General features: G+C 36.5%; 2 protein-coding genes across 2 annotated transcripts; one reads left to right on the plus strand and one right to left on the minus strand.

Moving 5' to 3' along the window:
- Positions 1-494: 494 nt before the first annotated feature.
- On the plus strand, positions 495-2,596 carry LOC143621003 (protein BRASSINAZOLE-RESISTANT 2-like). The gene is made up of 2 exons (XM_077092542.1): positions 495-752; positions 1,814-2,596. Exons 1-2 carry the CDS (start codon positions 495-497, stop codon positions 2,399-2,401), a joined length of 846 nt encoding a protein of 281 aa, XP_076948657.1. The 3' UTR covers positions 2,402-2,596.
- An 8,597-nt stretch (positions 2,597-11,193) lies between these two features.
- Positions 11,194-20,787, minus strand: LOC143621010 (deSI-like protein At4g17486). The gene is made up of 4 exons (XM_077092548.1): positions 20,715-20,787; positions 18,801-19,068; positions 12,703-12,990; positions 11,194-11,739 (listed from the first exon to the last, which is right to left on the minus strand). The coding sequence occupies exons 2-4, from the start codon at positions 19,006-19,008 to the stop codon at positions 11,498-11,500; spliced, it is 738 nt and encodes a 245-aa protein (XP_076948663.1). The 5' UTR covers positions 19,009-19,068; positions 20,715-20,787; the 3' UTR covers positions 11,194-11,497.
- Between the last annotated feature and the right edge of the window lie 2,068 nt (positions 20,788-22,855).

Genomic DNA, 22,855 nt, shown 5'->3' on the forward strand with positions numbered 1-22,855 from the left:
TGTGTAGTTCGGGTTTGTTTTTTTTTTTTTTTTTGTTTGTTTTGCTCGTGTGAGCCGTTGGTTGTACTTTGGTGTGGTTGTTCTAGCTTCTTGCTAGCTCCCTTTTTTTAATATATTTTTTATCGTAGTAATACATAATGAAAAACTCTTAATTTAGTATTAATTAATACTAATATCTTTATACTATCAGCATTTAATATTTTTCTAAATAAATGATAACATCCAGCCAGTTTAACACATGAATCATTAATTCAATAATGAAGATGAGATCTACGGCTACAATGATTTGAAATCATTGATGGCCAGCAGGCAGACAATAAAGTAAATAAAGCTCCACATATTCTTACAAACACATGATTCTCTAACACTTTTGACGTCAAAGATTCACACATCAACTTCCAAACATTTGACACTTCACACACATATTTCACAAATCTCAACATATAAACACACACATATCATCTCACTTTATGCATTGAGATAGAAAAGAAACAATGTGGGAAGCAGGTGGATCATCATCCGCTGCGGCGGAGGTTGGCGGCGGAGGGAGGAGGAAACCGTCGTGGAGAGAGAGAGAAAACAATCGGAGGAGAGAGAGACGGAGGAGAGCCATTGCAGCTAACATCTACAATGGGTTGAGGGCTCAAGGGAACTATGATTTGCCGAAACATTGCGATAATAATGAGGTTTTGAAGGCTTTGTGCAGAGAAGCTGGCTGGGTTGTTCTTCCGGATGGTACTACATTTCGCAAGGTATGTTGGTTTTGATTGTTTCATTTATGACTTTGGTTTTGTTGGTTGGATCTAGGGGTTTATAATGAACTCCGATTTGCGCTTTTCGGGTTTGGTTTTTGTTGTTAGATGGTTTTTTCATGTCTTTGATTTGTGAAAAAGTGATGGAAATTTTAAATCGGTTAGGTTTTTATGTTGATTTTTGGGTTTGATATGTGGATCTATCTATACCTGTGATGTCTGGATTTGCAGAAAGAGTTATTTTTTTTTCTAGTTCATTAGTGATCAAGCTTTAAGAATTTAGGGGTGGTAAACGGGCCGTTCGCGGGACCAACCCAATACCTAACACGAACCCGAAAACCATGTTAGACATATTCACGTGTTGATACGAACACAAAAGTCACAAACCATGTAACCTGATTTTTTATTATTAGTTTTTTTTTCAAGTTATACTTCAATTTTGCAATATTATGGTTGATCAATACAAAATTATTTAAAAGCATTTATGTGAAATTTTCTACTAAAGTTTTAACTTTAAAATACCCAATCAATTTACTTTATGACATGAAACACGTTTGTTGTTTTTTCTTTTTTTTTTTTTTTTGGAAATGTAAAGCTCTTGAAAGCATCTCATTATATAGAAACATAGATATTACATCTTTTTTAAAACACGTTTTAAAAAATAAATGTGTTTTCATGTAAGGTTCATGCCTTTTTTTTCCTTTTAAATGTGTTTTATGCTATAAATTAAGTTGGTTGGGTACATAATCTCTGTATTCAAAACTTAAGACAAAAACAAAAGGTTCTGTATTCTGTTATATATGTTAGTACCTTTTATTGTAAATTGTAGTTTTAAAGTATAGTTAGGGAAAAATTAAATTCAAAAAATCAGGTTAAATGGCTCGTGCTCATGTTAATCTGTGTATGTATGTGTATTGTTTGGTTTCATATATCTTAATTCGTGTTAGAAATCTACACCCTAATTGAGATATAAAAATATTGATTCGGGTGTCTGAATGTGACAAAATCACATGATAAGCTCAATTATTTGTGAATAATAATATGAAATTTCGATTTTGCAGGGATCCAAGCCACCACTTCCCTCCATTGACATCAGAAACATATCAACCAACACAACACCATGTTCTTCCCAAGTAACAAGCCCAACTAACAACCGGTTCACCTTTTTTCATGATCCGGTTCCATCATCACTCCCTCCGCTTCGAATATCAAACAGTGCCCCTGTAACCCCTCCAATCCCATCCCCAAATTCAAAGAATCCCCAACACAACAATCTCATTTGGGAGTCCTTGACCAAGCAAACAATGTCCTCACTAAACTTGCCAAATTTTATGATTTCCTGTTCTGCCCCCACGAGCCCTACAAGGCATCAGCGGTCATTCAAACCCATGACCATACACGAATGTGATGAGTCGGGTGGCTCCACCATTGAGTCTTGCCCATGGGGGAGGCTCCAAGACCATGGGCCTATGGTGATGAACCCCGGTTCACCGACATTCCACCTGGTGGATGCGGGTTTGGATAAAGGGAAAGGGGTAGTAGAAGTTGGATTTGAGAATGGTGGAGTGAATGCATGGGAAGGCGAAAGGATCCATGATGTGGGTATGGATGATCTTGAGCTGACTCTTGGAACCGGTATTGCAAAGTGATAATGGTGTTTTTGAAGATCATGTAGTGATTTTGAGATTAGTAGTTTAGCATGCAACTTAATTTCTTCCTAATCTATGTTAGAAAAGGGTGAAGCTCTCATGAATTTTGTTATGATTTTTTATTTTTGATTTTCTGGTTTAGTTATTCTCATGAATGTTTAAAATACTCTATTATCTAGACATTGTGCAAAAGTGTTTTTATCTCTTCTCTTATCATATTTTTCATCTTATCTCAAACCTGGTTATAAATTTTCTTCTCTCTATATCTCTTCACTTTGATGTTTGTCAAAGAACGTCAAGCGGGCATCCCACTAGAGATGGTTTTGTACTAAATGAAGCAAGCTGACCCAAAGAAGAACAATCTGGATTTATAATAAAGATTATAATCATTCCAAGGGTTAAAGACTATTTTTTTTAATTTATAGTTATACATTATTCTATTTAAACCATTCTTGTAGCACTAGTTTCTATTTAGAGTCTAGTTGGCTAGCCTTGCTCCTGTTGTTTATATATATATTTTGTTTTGATGCTGCTTTTTGATTCTTATGTTCTATTCTTAGTAGGTTACAGATTCCTTGCTTTTTTGGTAGTTTGCTATATATGTACTGCTAAGTGTTTTTGCTTGTAGGATGTATGTTTACTCTGATTACATGTATGTAGCTTTATGAGCCGGGGGTCTCTCTGGAAGAAGCCTCTCTATTTTCACGGATAGAGGAAAGACTTGCCTACATCCCACCCTCCCCTGACCCTACCGATAGCGTGCTATGCAATAGGATATAAAGGGCTTGATTGATTTATTGAAATTGTAGCACTAGTTTGTTAGACCATGTGTTATGATCGGTGAAAGAGGAGTGTGAAAGGCATGTCACATAAGAGGCGCCTAGGCAGAAGGGTGATCATACCCACTATCATTTAAGGGGTGTTAAAGTTGGAAAAAGCTTGAAAGGTGGGTGTGAAAGGAACGCCACATGTTTCTTTGTGTTTGGCTTCACCATATGATCAAATATAATAAACTTTATTAGAAAACAAGCACTTCTTTTGAATTTACTTTCACGGATAAAATTTTCACAACCAAACTCATTTTACACTCACTTTGAGAGAGGAAATATATGTTTGTGTGAGCTTGATGCCCACGTGGCACACTCCTCTATCACGGTAAGTCGATAGCACACCACAACACATGGTTAACTAACAACTGCTCTTTTAATCAAATTATGCGTCTTTTTATTTATGTAAAAAAATAGGACTATACAACAAATGGGCCTATATTATAACATGATTACGGTGTTAACATGTATAATAACATGATTATGGTATTAAATTGATGATTTGTTTCACCAATAATTGAAGGTGCAGTGCTACGTACCAAATAATTAGATTATCCAGTGTGATTAAGTCAAAAGAGACAAAAGGAAAAGCCATGTTCCCATAAGTGAGGCAAATCCTAGAAATCACATGTACTTTAATCAGTCATCCACTTGTTGGTTTTTTATGTTTTAAAATCTCAACTTTTCTCGGTAGGATAAAAAGAGAATGGTTGGAGATGATTCATTCCTGTTGACGGAATATTTTTGAAAAAATTATGATATGCCTCCCTGTGTAATATGGTCGTGCGAAGTTTGAACCACTGATTCTAAAATTGCGCGTATTGAACCCATGTTGTTTTCAGAATGCCGATATAAGCCACCGTTGTTAGTTGACCAAGCGTTGACCGTTAGATAGCAAGGGCATTATGGTAATCTCTTATTAATAATAATAATATTAATAATAATAATAATAATACTAAATAACAATAATAATAACACTGATAGTAACAAATCACAAAACATGCTCACAATCTCAGCCAATTCACCGTCAAACTAAACCTAAACCCTCAAACCCACTTCAATTTCACAAACCCATTATCCAATTCCATTATGCAAACACAAACCCACCTTCTGCTCTTCTTCTTCCTCCTCCTTTCTGTCGCTGCTGCTGGAAACCTATCTCCGGCTGAACTCAATACAGTGGTGGTGCTCTAGATGAGGTCACCACTGCTCCACCACCATCTTTCAAATCTGGAATCAAAAGTCAAATCTAAAAACATTTTCTCTTAACCACCATATTCATCATCACCATCATCTCTACCACCAATCTAATCTCCATACCCCTCTTCATATCTCACCAAAGTTGATGTTGGTTTATGATTTTGAAGCTTTCTAATTGGATTCTAGATATGATGTTAATTTATGTGTTTTGTGTATAAGATGTTAGTTATTATTGTATTTAATTGTATGAATTTAATTAGCCGGAGATTTTCTGGGTTCGGGTTAGGGTTCTTAGTCGGAGATTTCCTGAGTTTGTGTTAGGGTTCTTGGTAGATGTTGAATGCTGATGATGAAAATGAAGAAGAAGATGAAGGGTATATTGGTCATTAACCACTAATTACACAGGTCAACCAACGGTCAACTAACGGTAGGGGTCATACTGAGCCCGTCTAGAAACTCCAGTGGTTCAATACGCGCAATTTAAGAATCAGTGGTTCAAACTGCGCCCACCTGATATTACACAATAAGGCAAATCATAATTTTTTCAATTGTTTTTTAATTGGGAAAATTTCTAAAATGGATCTACTTTAGAAGAGATTTCATTTTTGTCCCCCAAATTTTAGAATTCCATTAATGTTCCACTCTAACTCATATTTGACGATATGTTAGGAAATCTTACGCATCTTTGACGATATGTTTGTAAAACACATAGTCAAATATGCTTAGACTTATTAACACAACGTCAAAGATGCGTTAGACTTCCTAACACATCGTCAAAGATGAGTTAGGTATCCAAACACATGGTCAACGACATGTTAGCCTCTTATTTTCTTTTTTAATATTATATTAATATAACTAATTCTACTTATATTTGTTTTTTACAACTTTTAATATATAAAGTTTTATATTATTTCGAATATATCGATAAACATGTTTATTTTTATCTATATGTTGGCATAAATTTTATTTAAAATCATGTGTGTTCAAAATTTATGAACATTTCAATATTAATTTGACACGGCTCCGGTTTAAGTAAGTTTATGTCGTCCTTAGATAAAAATAAGCATGTCGCATCAGTATATTCGAAATAATATAAAACTTTATATATTAAAAGTTATAAGAAAAACAAATATAAGTAGAATTAGTTATATTAGTATAATATTAAAAAGAAAAAAACAAGAGGCTAACACGTCTTTGACTAAGTGTTTTAGATGCTAACACGTCGTTGAACATGTGTTTGGATACCTAACTCATATTTGACGATGTGTTAAGAAGTCTAACGCATCTTTGACATGTGTTAGGGGGTCTAACGCATCTTTAACGATGTGTTTTACAAACAAGTTGTCAAAGATGTCTTAGATTTCCTAACACATCGTCAAAGATTATTGGGGGGGTGGGATTTTTGGAATTCTAAAATTTAGGGGACAGAAGTGGAATCTCTTACCAAAGTAGGTCCATTTTAGAAATTTTCCCATCCCTTTTTAATTTTGATCTTAAATTGAAATTTACTTAATATTTATTTATTTTTTTTAACAACTGTACACACCCATGCCGTTAAAAAAAATAAAAAATTATCACTACTCGTACTTCACTCTATACCAAAATTTGAACCCCGATCTTCACTCTCAAAGACAAAAGTCTTTACCTAACCATGGTTGAAATGACACTTAATATTTATTCGATAATAATAAGAGAATATATTGTGTGAATAATTAGTTACAAGGTGAATCTATATATATCACTAGTTTTTGAACTCATGTATTATACTAAATATGTCAAATGATAAAATAAATAAGGTCCATTATTTGAAATAAATGAGAAAAATTAAAGATTAAAAAGAAATAAAATATATAGGACAAAGAATAAGAACTGTAAGTAGTTAAGTGTCATTTTAGTACATGTGGTTTGTCCAATTGCGCAACTTCAACATCATTTTTGCATTTATTGCAAATAGCTTATTTAGTTTTTTAAAACTTGCAATGCTAGTATTTTTTTTCTGAATCTATCTATTTTGTCCGTTAAGTCATGGGTACTTTGGAAATTTCGTAATTCTCTTTATTTTTTCTTTTTTAAATGCCTTTGCCCTCTTTTAAACTTTCATATTCCAAAAACCTTACACATCTGCAACGATCAATCATCGATTCATAAAATTCCCGTATAGTAGAAAAATAATCTGAAATGAAGATCGAAGAACTCTAGAAGTGCAAAGTTATTACTATGTTTCATAAACGGAGCTCCAGCAAATCAGAGCTTCAACAAACTTGTCGACTATAAAATATGAAATTGAAGAAGTTAGTCATTTAACTCAATGAATTCTAAGCAAAATTGTTCAAAAGTTGAAACAAATTTGAAGCACCTTTGATTGATTTAGGGTTTTTTAGTATGAAACCTGAAATTGTTAAAATTGATGAAGATACATATAGTAGGTATCTGAAATGAAAGCCAGTGATAGTCACCCCCACCGGAAGTCCACCGCCAAAAACTACTTTAGCTCGCCGGCGAACGCACTAGGTTGCCGGAGAACATTCGTATGAACTCCATCGTCATCGTCTCTTCTTCCTGAACCATCACCAGCCTAACCTATCGTTGCTCGTTCTTCTCCACTATTATCGGATACGTTGGTGGAACCCTAGCAGCTACAACCATCTACATCGCCACCAACTGAGCTTAATTGATGTCGTCGTTGCTGCTGCCGGAGATATGGCAACAGCCATTGGCCTTCCTCACCGCCATCACTGGTGACCTTGAAACTCGCCGGAAAATCGTCTTTGCTGAAAACTTTAACAACAGTCATCAGAACCCTTGTTAGTGCATGATTTTTGACTGGTGATTTGCAGTTAAAATGTTCAAGGTTAAAGTATTCGATAGCTACGGAAAATGGGGTGTTTTTTAGTGCATGATTTGGTGTACGTAGCGATCAAATAAGTTAGAGATAGTCTAGTCTGTTTATTTAATGTAAAATGGCCCATTTGCTATGGATTATATAACGAATGAGGTCCATTCTTTATAGACTAGCTATTCGTTAAGTTATAAGCCCATTCGCTATGGACTGTATAGCGAATGGAGGCTTAATCGTTAAGTTAATCCCCATTTGTTATGGAGGCATAACGAATGAGATTAAGTTGACGTATAGGAAGCTATTCGTGAAGATCACCCCCTTCGTTAGTGTTGTTTAACGAATGGGGTCTTTGCCTATAAATAGGCTGATCCTATTCATTGAATGAGAGATCCAAGCCATAAGTTATTCATACTGTTACCATGTCGGATCCTCTCCATAACTTATCCTTATTGTATCTACCATAATGTATTCATACATAAGTTATCAATGAAGTATTCCTTTAACGTATTCGTATTCGTAACGTAATTGATGTATCGTGTTAGCGGCTAGACCTTGGCTCGTAATATGTTTTACAACCCTAGCTTATTCTATCGTCGTTGTCTGTCTTTGTTGCAATAGTTTTAGGGTTATGAAAGGTTAAAGAGGGAAGGCTTTTAAAAGAAAAGAAAAAAGTAAAGAATATAACAAAACTACCATAGTACCCCTAACTTAACGGACAAAATGAACGGGGTTAATAAAAGTACCAAAATTACAAGTTTTAGAAAACCGAAGCAGCCATTTGCAATAAATTCAAAAACGATACTAAATTTGCGTAATTGGACAAACCACATGTACTAAAATGACACTTAACTCAACTCTAAAAATCATATTTATACATTTTAGAAACCTTTTTAAATACACATTTACTATTTTATCACAAGTATTCCTATCGTCATTCAGTATCAACAATTTTATACCATGTGTGCTGATATGCTATTTACTCTAGATAATGCAATATATAGCTATGATAAATGAGAATATTAGAATAATATGAGGGAAAATTAGGCTAGAATTGAATGCGGATTTGGCACATAAGCCTCATTATTTTACTTTATTAGAAGAGCAAGATAAGATAGGATAAGAAAAACAACATGCATCTTGTCTCGTTAGAATACAAAATCTTCAAGTCGGCAGAGCCTTTCCAAAGATGTGGCATTTGCTTATATGAATTGTTGTGAAGGTTCTCGGGTTGTTGGCTCAGTGGCATAGACAAAACAGTGGTATATGACCAATACCACATTGATTACACGAGGCATAAACGGTGTCTTGACCACAACCACCATCAGGTCAGTTTTGGTTATTGTTGTTATTGCCTTTACCATGACCTCTGTTGTCATTGTTGTCACGAACACAATAGTTGTTCATTGATTATCGATGATTGGTTGTATAAGGATTAAGGGCTATTTGCACTTGTGGGTGTTTTACCGGAACTCAAGTTGTGAGAATATTTGTTGAATTTCTTGAAGTTGAGACCGTTGAGATGGTGTCTCAATTGTGTGGTCTACGATGGTAGCTGTAAACATATGAGTATAGGTAGCGTTAGAAATATGAGAAGACTTATCGATCATATAGTCGTGGTTGCTTAGTAGCCTATGAAGTTCATTGAAAGAGGTAGGGAATTTATAGATATAAAATTTGCAACTTTTGTATGCATAAACATTTGTACATTATGCATCAAGTGTGTTACAATATTTTTCTTTTCACTTTTAACCCTATGTTTTTCATAATTTACATTTAGCCCCTATACCTTTTATCCTTTCCAAGTTTGTCACAAGCGATTTTTCATTTTTAACTCAATACTTTTCATTTTCAACTTTGGTCTCCAATACTATTCATCTTTTACAAATTTTCAGTTTAATGTTTCGGTCTAAAATTTGAGTTAACACGTTGCAAAGAACGTGTGCGGTTCAATGTTTTTACATCTAATTTTCCTTGTTCAATGTTTCGGTCGAGAGTCGACATAGTTATTATTACGTTTTACGTTTCAGTCTAATTTTTCATGTTAACACGTGTAACAGCCCAGCTACCGCCGCACCATAATATTGTCCGCTTTGGCAGGGACGTACCACCATCATCTCACAAATTTGCTTTTGGTTGCCCAGGTGAAGACTTGGCAGGAGATCGCCCATCTTGATACTACTTCCACCAGAGCAAGCTTAACTGTGGAGTTCTCCTCTCATCCATTACTATTAAGCGCTCAAAACGCGTTATGATGGGAAATGTATTCATCTCCTTATAGGAGATTTTGTTCTCCTCTCCAACCGATATGGGATGTCACAATTCACCCCCTTAGGGGTCCAGCGTCCTCGCAGGCCCCGGCATCACTGATTCGGCCCTGGCTCTGATACCATCTGCAACAGCCCAGCTATCGCTGCACCATAATATTGTCCGCTTTAATCGAAACGTACCAATATCGCCTCATGAATTTGATTTTGGTTGCCCAGGTGAAAACTTCAAAGGAGGTCACCCATCCTAATACTACTTTCACGAGAACACGCTTAATTGTGGAGTTTTCCTCTTATCCACTACCAATAAGCGCCCAAAACACGTTATGATGGGGAATGTATACATATCTTTATAAAGGAGACTTTATTCTCATTCCCAACTGATGTGGGATTTCACAACACGCCACAAGTGTGCGTAGTTGAACGTTTTTACATATACTTTTCATTCGGTTTATAGTCCTGCCACGAAGCGTGGGTCCAACACATCTATCAACTCACGAGTCCGATACAATGTTTCGACGTTACATTTTTAATGGTTTTACGCCCCCCAACCGCAACGCGGGGGTGCTTAATACTAGTTGACATACAAGAAGAGTGGATTTGAGGCCATTATACTCTTCTAGTAGAGACGACAAGCATGACAAACTCACTGTCCTTGAGTGGTTCGACAATGTTTGGCAAGATAATCAAAACACTCTTGAGCACAAGGTTAATAGGCGGATGATATTTTATCTATGTTCATTCCTATCTTCAAGAGTTGTATCTTGGGTGTGTATTCCCTCAAAGATGCATGTGGGGCATATGTTCATTCTAGGGCAACCCATAGATCACGAGCGCTTGTACCTTGAACATTATGAAAAGAGGCTTCTGAGATGGTGGAGATGGCAACATTCGAACATGGGCATCATTGGAGATCCAAGTAAGGTGATTGGGATTGCCTTTTGGTGCACTCTTTTTCCGATACTCAAATAATGTGTTATTATATATAAAAAAAATAAAAAAAATTAGAATGAAATTTAAGCAAATCATTAAAACTTGAAAGTTAGTTAAATATCCAGCTAAGAAATAACTAAATAAACAATTCTACATTTAGAACAAATATGACTAAAATAGACATTTTATAAGTTATTATAATAAAATATATTGAAATTGTTAATACATAATGTTCATCTAAAGTACACTAATAGGGATGCTGTATACAAACACCACCCCATGGTGTCTGTAAATACCTACACGACTCATATAGACCATGCGTGCACGGCACATGTAAGGAGGGAACATAATGGTAGCCTTTTGTAGTCTATACGACTCATATATCTAAGAAACATCATACATATACAAATCATATAACGTATATATGACCCATAAGTATCATCATCATTTAACTAACTTAACATTTTAATATCTTATTTTACGCATTATTGATAAAAAATAAACATATGGTTTTTAGGTTTTCGTTGGATATGAGCTATTCGGCTCGTATAGACCCTATTCGGGTTGTATAGTTTATCATTTAAGAACTACTCGGCTTGTATAGATCCTATTCAGGTTGTACAGTTCATTAGTCACATAACATACAATAACAACCCTTAAGAACTATTCGGCTCGTATAGAGCCATACGACGCATAGAAACACACATTGACATATGCCTACAAAAAGGTTTGGCACATACAACTCGAATAGGCTTATACGACCTCAAATGGTATCCTGATAACCACCTTGGTGTCCAAATATCGCATTCCTTTTTATGACATTTGCTGCAATTATTTACGTCGACAATAGAGGCGAATACATTTAGAAACTTCCCAAGAACTTTATGCTTATATTATTCCATTTTTAATATAAATAAAGTAAACTCAGAAACATTTTATTACAGTTATTTTAGGTGAATGTCAGACTTCTGATAAACCTTGTTCAGGAAAAACCAGAGAATACACCGAAATGATGTTTCAGCAGTGAACTTCATCATCCCTTACCATTCCGGACATGACTTCTAGACCGTTTCAACTCGCAGGAGGGTAAGCAGCTTTTCAAAGGAGACTGAAGAAGCAATGAAGATGTTGACAATTGTCTCTGCCTTGAGGAGATTGATGATAAACAACTAAAACTGTTACTTCTAAGTCTTTGTGTTTCACTTTCGGGCACTGCGTGGTGTTCCACAGCTGGAACCCGAAGAGCATCCGGTAAAACAAAACTAAAAACCGAACCTACAATGGAAACATCAGCAGACAATGTGTCAGACAGATTCTGCTTAAAACGAGTCATTTTTGGTAGATATGAAAACATGTCAGACCAGGTAAACACTAAACACGTTTGTTTTCGTCACACTCTTTTATTTAATGTGTTAACTAAGATTACTTTAACACTATTATTAAAAATAACAATTTACGTGGTTTGGTAAAATTATTTAAGGTACCCATTTAATTTATTATCTTTTTAGATAGATTTTATGATTTGACTGGTTGAAGAAAACACAATTCAAATTGACATATTCATTAGTATATTGCGTCAGTCATTCACGCCTTTAGATACAGGGTAGGTAGAGATCGTAGAGGTGAGGAGTTTCGGGGTGTTCTGTACTCGAAAAACCAGGTGAACCAATTTTTAATTAGGTTTTCAGCTACTATAAGTGGGTTAGAGAATGATTCGAATTCAAATTTTGGTTTTTGAATCAAGTTATAAATTTGAGTTTTGAACAAAATCGACCAGAAAATTCGAATTAGATCTCCAACAAATTTAAGAGCCTCAAGTACTCCTAACAACCAATCATTTTATTTATTTATTTTATATATTTAATATTATTTTATGGCAATTTTGTCATTTTATATATAATCAACAATGACAAAACTACCCTCATATAATAATAAATATATAAAAATAAATAAATAAATCAAATGATTAGTTAAGAGTTATTAAAATTCTTAAATTATTTAGAAGTTCTAAACTGGTACTGATCGTGCATATATAGCGTTTAACTCGAATCGAGTTACGAATTGACGTTTTATCCTAATTAGTTTTTTCCGAATTCGACTAGGTTTTACTAAATTAAATCCATATTCGGTTTGAATTCGAATTCACCTGTGAAAATCACAATTTGAATATTGAAGAAATCGATTCGATGAACACCCCTAATTGACTTTCATTAAAAGTAAAAAGTGACGAAAAAATACCGAGTCTAGCCATCCGATTAACCCATTTTGGGATTGATTTTCCAGTTAACTTGTAACAGATATCGTTGCAAAAATGATTGCAGTTCTTAACTATTAGGTGATATGTATCACCATTGTAGTTAGCCACATGTCGCTTCATGAACTCTCTAACCTGTGCAGGGTTCAAACACGTGGTCCCGATTAATATTGACCTCCTAAATTTGAACCCAGGGCATTGCCGAGGTTCAACTTCAAACACACCACTTGATGAATATTCATGAGCTCCAAATCCATATTCTACACCATGAACTGTTGAGAGCCATTGATGTTAGATACAGTTAATCTAACGCATAATTGTTTAATACAATAAAAATTCACTCAAATGGTAAATTTAAGTCCCAAAACTTGTCTAAATAGATGACTTTTAGAAAAGTTTTAGATAATGACTTGTTAACTCTGGAGATGATATAAAACTTTTTCAGCATAACTGTCAAAATAATAACAAACAAACCCAGTAAAATGTTGAATGTCATATCAAATTTTGACCAATTTAAAAGTTAACAAGTCCTTATTTATAAAAATTAGTACTTGTTAACTAAACTAATTTTCGTAAATTGAAGCCCTTAAACTTGTCTAAAATGCACGTACTCTTAGAAATAAAATTATATTGACTTGTTAACTAACTCTCAAATCGGACAAAACAAGATGGTATAAACTTTTTCTACGAAAATGTTGGGTCTCACTCTCAAACTTTGACTAATTTAGTAGTTAACAAGCCATCATTTATAAAAAAAAAAAAATTCACCAGAACGTGTTTTTAGACGAGTTTAGATATCATCATCATCATCATCATCATCATCATCGTACTCAGTATATCCCACCAATAGCAAAGCTATGGTAGGGTCTGAGGAGGGTAAGATGTAGGCAGCCTTACCTCTACCCCATAGGGATAGAGAGGCTGCTTCCGGTGAGACCCCCGGCTCGATAGTAGTTTTGCATCAAGCCTTGGACATAAGGCACATAGCACTCAATCATCAGGACACCGGCTGATCGGTGCATGTACCCTTATCTTTCAGCTATCAACGCCACTACATGATGCCTGATTAACCGTCCGTCACTTTTAACGTTATTTTCACGAGATTAGTAAAATAACGTCAAAATTAGTGCAATTTCACTTTTGTCCACCCGAGGGTTCACACATATATACATCATATGTGCGCACCGCAAGCAGGGCTACGAGTTTAGATATATAAAAATCAATTTAGTGACTTTTTAACTCTAATACAATTATGTGTTAACTCTTAAATTGGAGAAAATAATATGGTATAAACTTTTTCTACAAAAATGTGATGTGGTTAGATCGGTTCAAGCAAAAAGGAAGGGAAAGGAAAGAGTTTTAGAATGGAGAACTGGAACAATTTTCTACATAATATTACTCAAACCGAAATTCCCTTTTAAAGGGTACAGCTTGATAGACGACCTTTGTGCAAGCGTGATCTGGCGGTAAGGTTGCAGCTTAACAAAAACGAGATCACCTTCATTAAAAATGAACCTCCCGTCGCTTCTTATCCGCCTGAATCTTCATACGGTTTTGGGCCACAACCAAATTCTTCTTAAGTTGTTGCAGAATGCCCTCACGATCACGTAAAAAATCATAGACCTCTTGATGTTGTGTTGTTCCTGGAACGTACGGAAGAAGCCTAGGGGCTGTACGCCCGTAAACTACCTCGAACGGAATCATCTTTGTAGAAGAATGAACAGAGGTGTTGTAGCTGTACTCGGCCCAAAGGAGCCAATCCACCTGCAAATCAACGCAAATACGGTTCGATGACGCGATTAATCACTTCGGTTTGGCCATCCGTTTGAGGGTGGTAGCTAGAACTCATGCATAGGGTAGTGCCTTGGAGTTTAAACAGAGATTGCCAAAAGGAGCTTGTGAAGACTTTATCTCTATCACTCACCACTGTTTTGGGGAAACCATGAAGTTTAACAACATGCACAAGAAATTCTTGTGCCACGGTTGAAGTTGTGAAAGGGTGGCGCAAGGGAACAAGGTGGATGTATTTAGAAAGCCGATCGATTACTACCATGATTACAGTAAACCCTTTAGAATTGGGAAGACCTTCAACAAGTCCATACTGATATCGTCCATACCCGTTCCGGAATGGGCAAGGGTTGCAAAAGGCCAGCTGGTGACATACTATCAGACTTGAAACGTTGGCAAACTTGGCAGTGTTTGATATAGCTCTTAACCTGCTCTTTAAGACCGATCCACCAAAAGGTTTGTTTAACCTTATGCAAGGTTTTTTGGAACCCAAAGTGACCCCCTTTGGGCGATGCATGGCATAGATTTAAGACCTTGTCAACTAAGGGGGGTGTTGGACTCAAAAGGATAACTCCTTTCTGAGACCAAACTCCATCTCGGAAGATCAAGTGCTTTAAAACCCCGCGAGCCGAACCCGGAGATAAGTTCTTAAAAAATGGGTCAGACCGTACCTCTTGCTGAATGTCTTGCCAAATGGTGGAACAAGGATGGGAAACAGCCATAAAGTGATATTCTGGAAGTTTAGAGAGAGCATCTGCCCCCTTGTTGGTGACCCCTTTCTTGTACTCAATAGTGTAATCAAATCCCAATAGTTTGGGAAACCACCTTGCTTGTGCAGGTGTAGTGATGCGCTGTTCCAGCAGGTATTTAAGACATACGGTCAGTTTTAACCACAAAGGGTCGACCAAGCAAATAGTGACGCCACTTATGCACCGCCCGCACAACAGCCAACATTTCCTTCTCGTACGTCGACCACGATAGCATGGATCCTTTTGAGGGGTGTGCTAAAATAAGCAAGTGGCTTGCCCTTCTGGGTCAAAACGGCCCCGATTCCCACCCCGCTTGCGTCACACTCCATGGTAAACGGAAGTGACCAGTCCGGAAGGCCCAAGGTGGGGGTGGTGGTTAAAGCCACCTTCAAGGAATTGAAGGCTTGGTCGGCGTCCACTGACCAAACAAAAGGACCCTTTCCCACCAGCTGGTGTAACGGAGCGGCAATACCCCCAAAACCCTTGATGAATTTCCGGTAGTAACCAGCCACAAAAAACCTCGGACGCCCTTGGCAGTGGTCGGTGTGGGCCAAGATAGATCCGACTGAACCTTGGCGGGTTCGACCGCCACCCGGTCAGACGAAATCAGATGACCCAAGTAATGCACCCGCAGGACCCCGAAGCAACACTTGGAGTGTTTGGCATATAAGCAATTGGCTTGTAAAATGCCAAGAACAATAGTGAGGTGCTCAACATGATCCGCCAAAGACTTGGAATACACTAAAATGTCGTCAAAGAAAACCAATATAAACTTACGAAGATAACGCCGAAAAAGGTCATTCAAGAGTGACTGAAACGTAGCAGGGCGTTTGTGAGAGCAAATGGCATGACGACAAATTCATAGTGGTCGTCAAATGAGAAAAGCCGTCTTATGGATGTCATCATCACGCACGCGGATCTGATGGTAACCGAAGCGGAGGTCCAATTTGGAGTAGAGACGAGAACCATGGAGTTTGTCGAGAAGCTCATCTAAAACCGGAATAGGATAATTGTCTTTGACAGTAATGTCATTTAGGGAACGGTAGTCGATACAAAATCGCCACGAACCATCCTCTTTCTTAACCAGGAGCACAGGAGAGGAAAAAGGGTTGTGGCTCGGACGGATCAACCCATGGTGTAGTAATTCCTTGCCATGGCGTTCGATCTCGGTCTTTTGAAGATAGGGTTGCCGGTAAGGACGATTTGTGATCGGGCGAGCTCCCGGAACTAATGGGATACTATAGTCATGGGAACGTCTAGGTGGTAAGGAAGTGGGTTCTTGAAAAACGGTTTCAAAACGATGGAGGACCCGTTGGATTTCGAGACAAGGGGTGGGTTCGGGAGATGGCTCGGTGGAGGCAAGGCTGATTTGTAACAGGAGAACAGGGCCATGCAAGGGGAGTGCTTCATGCAACTGTAAGGCTGCCAAGTCGGAGCCGGCTAGGTGGAACCCAAGGGTAAGCTTGTCATAATCAATCTCGACTGGACCGAGAGTTTTTAGCCACTAGACTCCGAGGAGGACAACAGGGTAAGCTGCCACGGGTAAGACAAAGAAATCAGACGTGATCACATACCCTTGCATCGTTAGGGTTAACCCACGGATGCGGCCGGCACAAGAGACATGTTCACGGTTACCAACAACAACCTAGAACGGAATATCTTTATCCATTATCAATCCGAAACGCTCGACCAGGGCTTGATCGATGAAATTATGGGTGCTACTGCCGTCGACGAGCACGATCACCTACTTGTTCTGAATATGCCCGGGAAGGCGTAGAATCTTAGGAGTGAGAGCCCCGGAGATGGCGTGGAAGGAAATCTCAGCCTGGTGGTCGTCGGTGGACGGTGGCGGGTTTTCCTCCGATGTCTCCTGGACATCTTCAGCCATTAAGAGTTGTGGCTCGGTACACTTGTGGCCTTGGGAATAACGATCGCCACAATAATAGTAGAGCCCTTTTTCACGACGGGCTCGGGCCTCTTGGCCGGAAAGACGGCGGATAGGATTAGAAGACGATAGAGGTAAACGTGTGGATGTGCTAGGGCCCAATAAGCTAGCCGAAGTGGGTGGGGCAGAGGGTGTTAGGGTTTTAGAGGAGGAAAAAGGTTTACGCTGGAGGTTCAGTTTGTCCTCCACCAAGCAAGTGATGCCGATGGCTTCAGATAAATTCCGGGGCACACTTGATCGAGCCATGCATGACGTCCACCTGCATGTGGATTATTATTTAGTATTTGTCTTTTACTTTGTCTTGTTATTTGTGATGGAAAAAAGGAGATCGTGGGCAATGCTTGGTTCTCCATGTTTGCATGTTCCAATTTAGTAAGAAAGTGGAAGTAGTGGTAGTTGTGATCTGTACCCTTTAAAAGGGAATTTCGTTTTGAGTAATATTATGCAGAAAATTGTTCCAAATCTCCATTCTAAAACTCTTCTTGATAAGCTGAAACAGTCGTCGTCTGTGTGAGACGGGAAAGGGCTCCGGAAGGGTCTTTGAAGTCGGTCAGGCCAAAACGGTGAAGGAGAGCAGCAAAAAATTCAGCCCAAGAGAGCGGCCCACAAAATTTTGTGTACCATTTGTACCACTGAATGGCTATGCCGTCAAGGTGGAGAGAGGCCAGTTGGGTGTGCTCGTCATCTGGAATCTTCTGGTAGTCGAAGAACTATTCGGCTTGGAACAGCCAAGTAATCGGGTCATCGCCTGCAAACCGGGCCAAGAAGAGTTTCAAGTGGCGTTGGTTGTTATGGCCATGGGTCAGGTCACTGCTTGAAGCATGGAAGTTGTTTTGTTGGATGGCTTGAACGGTGGTTTGGAGGGCCTGGTAATCCCCCATCATTTTCTCGAACATGGCTTGGAGTTTGTCAATGGATTCTTGAGTGTGTTGTTGGAATTGCCCACTAGCTTTCTGTCGGGTATCCATTGAAGATCACCACTGCTCTGATACCACTGATGGAGTTAGATCGGTTCAAGCAAAAAGGAAGAGAAAGGAAAGAGTTCTAGAATGGAGAACTGGAACAATTTTATGCATAATATTATTCAAAACGAAATTCCCTTTTAAAGGGTACAGATCACAACTACCACTACTTCCACTTTCCTACTAAATTGGAACATGCAAACATGGAGAACCAAGCATTGCCCACGATCTCCTTTATTCCCTCACAAATAACAAGACAAAGTAAAAGACAAATAATCAAAACAAATACTAAATAATAATCCACATGCAGGTGGACGTCATGCATGGCTCGATCAAGTGTGCATGGGATTGGTAGACGTGTAACAAAATGTTGAATGCCACTATCCAATTTTGACTAATTTAATAGTTACAATTTATTATTTTTATAAAGTATTCACAAGTACCTTCATTTTAGACAAGTTCAGAGACTTTAAAATCTACAAATTAGTTTAGTGACTTTTTGGTCTATTTTTACAAGTTGAAGGACTATCTTTAACAAAAACAGGTTAGTATCTTTTCCATAAAAAGTAAGAAAGAATAGTGTTTTTATGGTATTAACTATTAACCTTAATCTAAATAAATTAACAAAGCAAAATTACCTTCCACACCAGAATGAAAGATACCAAAACCAGCCCAATATGCATATCCATTCATTGGTGTCAAGTCATACACATTGAGATAAACAGGTGTATTGCCCACCCCATAATCTGCTTTCACTTTTGGAAATAAACTAAATGGGCGTGCTGATTTTCCTTTCAAATAGAGTGACACAATTGACTTCAGTCCCTTCTTTGGTACAAATTTCATGGTGCTTGGATGGTCAACAAAGAAGTCAATCAGCCCCTATTGCCATCCTAGTATCCTATACTTCACAATGTTAACACTTCAAGTCAAACGAAATGAATACTGATACAGGAAATGAAATCAACAAAAAGATAATAACGGTAAGTTGGAAGTAAAAACCAGATGTAATTCAAAATCAGGATTGTTACTTAACTATGTGATTAAGATTTAAAACCCATATTTTCATTCATGTCAAAGACATCGACCTAACCCACACGCACTTCAAATCGTATAACCCACACACCACCCAGTTAACCCGTTTATCTGAACGTATCAAATGGGTTGGTGGGTTAGTCTATTTAGTTAAGCAGGTTAGCAGGTCAACGGTCAACCTGTTTACAAAACAGGTTAAACAGGTCAGCCAGAACATGGCCCGTTTAACTAGACAGATCTACCCGAACACGACCCGTTTAACTAAACAAAACATGGCCCTATTAAACAGGTCAAACCGAACACGACCTATTTAATTAAACAACTTAACCCAAAAATGACACTTTTTTTTGTACGGGTTAGATATGTCAACCCACAACCTGGTTATTTCCGTTTTGTGTCTAGAATTGCCGCCCCTATATTATCCATGCATTGTCAACAATATCCAAAAGCAAGGCATCACTATTTTCAAAATATCCAGTAGATGACTTTGGATCATTTGAGAGATACATATTATATTATCATGTGAAGGCAGACACTTATAATGTCGGTTAGTAAACTCCTTGAGTTGACTTTGACATCTTTATAGTTGATGTATTTTCATATTAAGTTTCATCAGTACAAACACTTTTATGGATTTAGCACATAAAAAAGATATTAAGGAAAGCATCATATAAAACAGGTTAAGGCCCATGGTGGGACCCCTTGAATTGTACCAAATATGTAGATAGAATTAATCAGGATAGCATAATTTTACAAACCACAAAAACATGAATTGAGATTCCTGTACCTAATCTACAACATTGATGCTTAACCATGTATAATAAATTGGATTTAACTGAATGAACTACATACAATAAAGGGGTCGATATACACATGAAGGAAACAATAGAAAAACCTATATAGAATCGAGCCGAGCTCGAGTTCGGCTCGTTTTGACTTACAAGGGCTCAGGCACGTTTAGTACCTCAAAGGAGCCAAAGCTCGATTGGAGCTCGGCTGTGATGTGTTAATAAATAAAAGTCCAAAAGAGGTCAAACTTAAAATTACAAAAGGCTGGATAGATAATTAAACAAGCTCAAAAAAAGGCAGCTCGTTTTGAGCATTTTATAGAATCGTGCTCGAGTAGCTCAAGAGTCGCTCGGCTCGTTTGCACCCCTATATTAACTATAATCAACAAACCACAAACTTATAGCATTTACCTAAAAGTATTTACCTAACACAGTTAAAGAAACACATATACTACAGACAGTTACACCTAAAATGCCTAAAAGTAGTAGTTTTTACCTAACATAAGACAGATCCTTTCAGTGTGAAAGCTAATAATCAAGAGACTAGTTGTAAAAAATTTCAATTTACCTAAATGTTTGATTCAGATTCAGATTTAGAAAACAGTGTAAAGTTATAACAGATGGTGCTGACAAATTGCTCGTGAACAAGAACAACGGCGAATTAAGAGGGTAAAAGTGGTAATAACAATAATCATAATGTAACGGGAAATGGAGGTGAAACTTACTTACAGAGTAACGGCATTCAGTGAAGAAGAAGAAGAGAGTTATTTTATTTTATGTATGTGAGAAACAAACGGAGAGATAAGGAGTGGAAGCACTAGCAAACTTAAGTTGAGCACTACTCCTATTTTATTTGAGATCCAATGGTGTTTTATATTTTCTAAACCGTCATTTAGATTAGCGACGTGCCATTGGTCTCCTCAATTATCTTTATTTCTCGAGTGTGACTCGGAGATCACTTTTATAAGAAAATCGTATTAGATGAGAAAACCTTATAGCTTAACTTGGAACCTTATTCATATTTTATCACAAGTGGTTGAGATCGACTTGTGTTGATTTCTTAAATGAGTCTTTGGGTATCTTCTATCAACCACTTGAGCTACAGATCATTGACTGAGATCGACTTGTGTTGATTTCTCAAATTAACAATTTTTAAAATAGTTTATTACAAAATATGTTATTAAATAAATTATTCTTGTACTGTACTTGAAAGGATATTCATTCGTTCAAAACAGGTTGATACGGATGTTTACAATTAGATATCTAGTATTTCAGATAATGTTTTTCAATATTCGAATCCAAATTTGAAAAAAAAAATATTTCTTATTTGATATTATTTTAAAAATATGTAAAGATTTCTAAAAATATTACGTATATTCCCAATACATTCTTCGTCTTCAAATTTAAAACTACGCTAAAAATCACAACATTTCTCTATCATTTTCAATTAAATGATATGTTTTATCCTTTATTCAGTGACGGACCCAAGAATTTTTCAAACAAAGGTCGGAAAATTTTAAGGTTGTTACAAAGTTGAAAATCACTGTATAACAAAGTTTTCGACCTAGTTCGGTCGTTAAGGTCGGCTAATCGGTATATAATGTCACGCCTGATCAAAGGCGACAGAACATGCAGGGGTGTAACGTATTTATTGGACGGTAGCTCGAAAGACACTATTTAAAGCGACAATAATTATTTAATTTCATTAACATTAAACAAGTACAAAAATTCAATAGTAAGAAAAAAATACATCATGTTTTTGTATTTTGAATAATATCCTAAGATAAAACTAATTTCTTCGATCTTGAACAATGTCAATTACTTGCCCTATAGCATGTACAAATATAGTGTTATACATAAGTTTTAATTGAGATATATACATATATATATATACAAACCATAATTCATATGTTAATGGTGAGTATTACAATTCTAATGAAAGTGTAAATAACTAAATAGATGTGGACTCGTTCCTATTGATACAAAATCAATGTACTTGGGTAAATGTATGATCGTACAAGATGAGAATAGATGGGGATGAGATACCAACCACAAAACATAAAATAAACAATTTAGCACATAGAGCATGCAATAATCACGCATGAACATATATTTAATTGTGTTTTGAAGACGTGGAGATACAACATAAGTAAATTTGAATAAGGTATACATGCTACCCACAAAATATAAAAGATGAAAAAAGGGGTATACAAACTCACCTTAACGAGTGGGTCAACGAAAACGAGATGTCGATAAAATTAAAATAAAAGCAGGCAAGCTCCTTAGGATACGACAATAAAAGTCCCTAGTTGATTGATAGTATTAAATAATTATAACGAAATAATAATAACAAGACTTATGAAGGATTTGAGATGAGGGTTTTAAGTAAGATCAACAACTTATTAGTTTATTATTATTATTATTATTATTATTATTAAAACAATTAGATAAAATATTAGTTATTGAAGAATAAATAAATATTACATAAAATAATAATATATATATATTAAAGGAAAGTTAGATGAAAATTTATTTTGAGTATAGTTTGGTTCGTTAAGCGAGTGGTAAATAAATTTAGTTTCTTTTCTTTTATAAAAAACACACAAATATATATATATATATATATATATATATATATATGTGTGTGTGTGTGTGTGTGTGTGTGTGTGTGTGTGTAAGGAAAAAGAAACTAAATTTGTTATATTATATATATATAGGGGAATGTTATCCTAAAAACAAGTAGTTTACTAGGAATACTAAGAATAAATCATAGCCATTAGATCATATCAATCAATGGTTGAGATTTAAAATTACCAAAAGCCGTCATAGTTTCCTAGAATTACTTTTTCATCATTATAACCGACATAGTT

Source organism: Bidens hawaiensis, unplaced genomic scaffold (assembly GCF_021521415.1).
Source record: "Bidens hawaiensis isolate Kalapana, Puna unplaced genomic scaffold, B.hawaiensis_p1.1 tig00002759_1, whole genome shotgun sequence".
Taxonomy (NCBI): Eukaryota; Viridiplantae; Streptophyta; class Magnoliopsida; order Asterales; family Asteraceae; genus Bidens; species Bidens hawaiensis.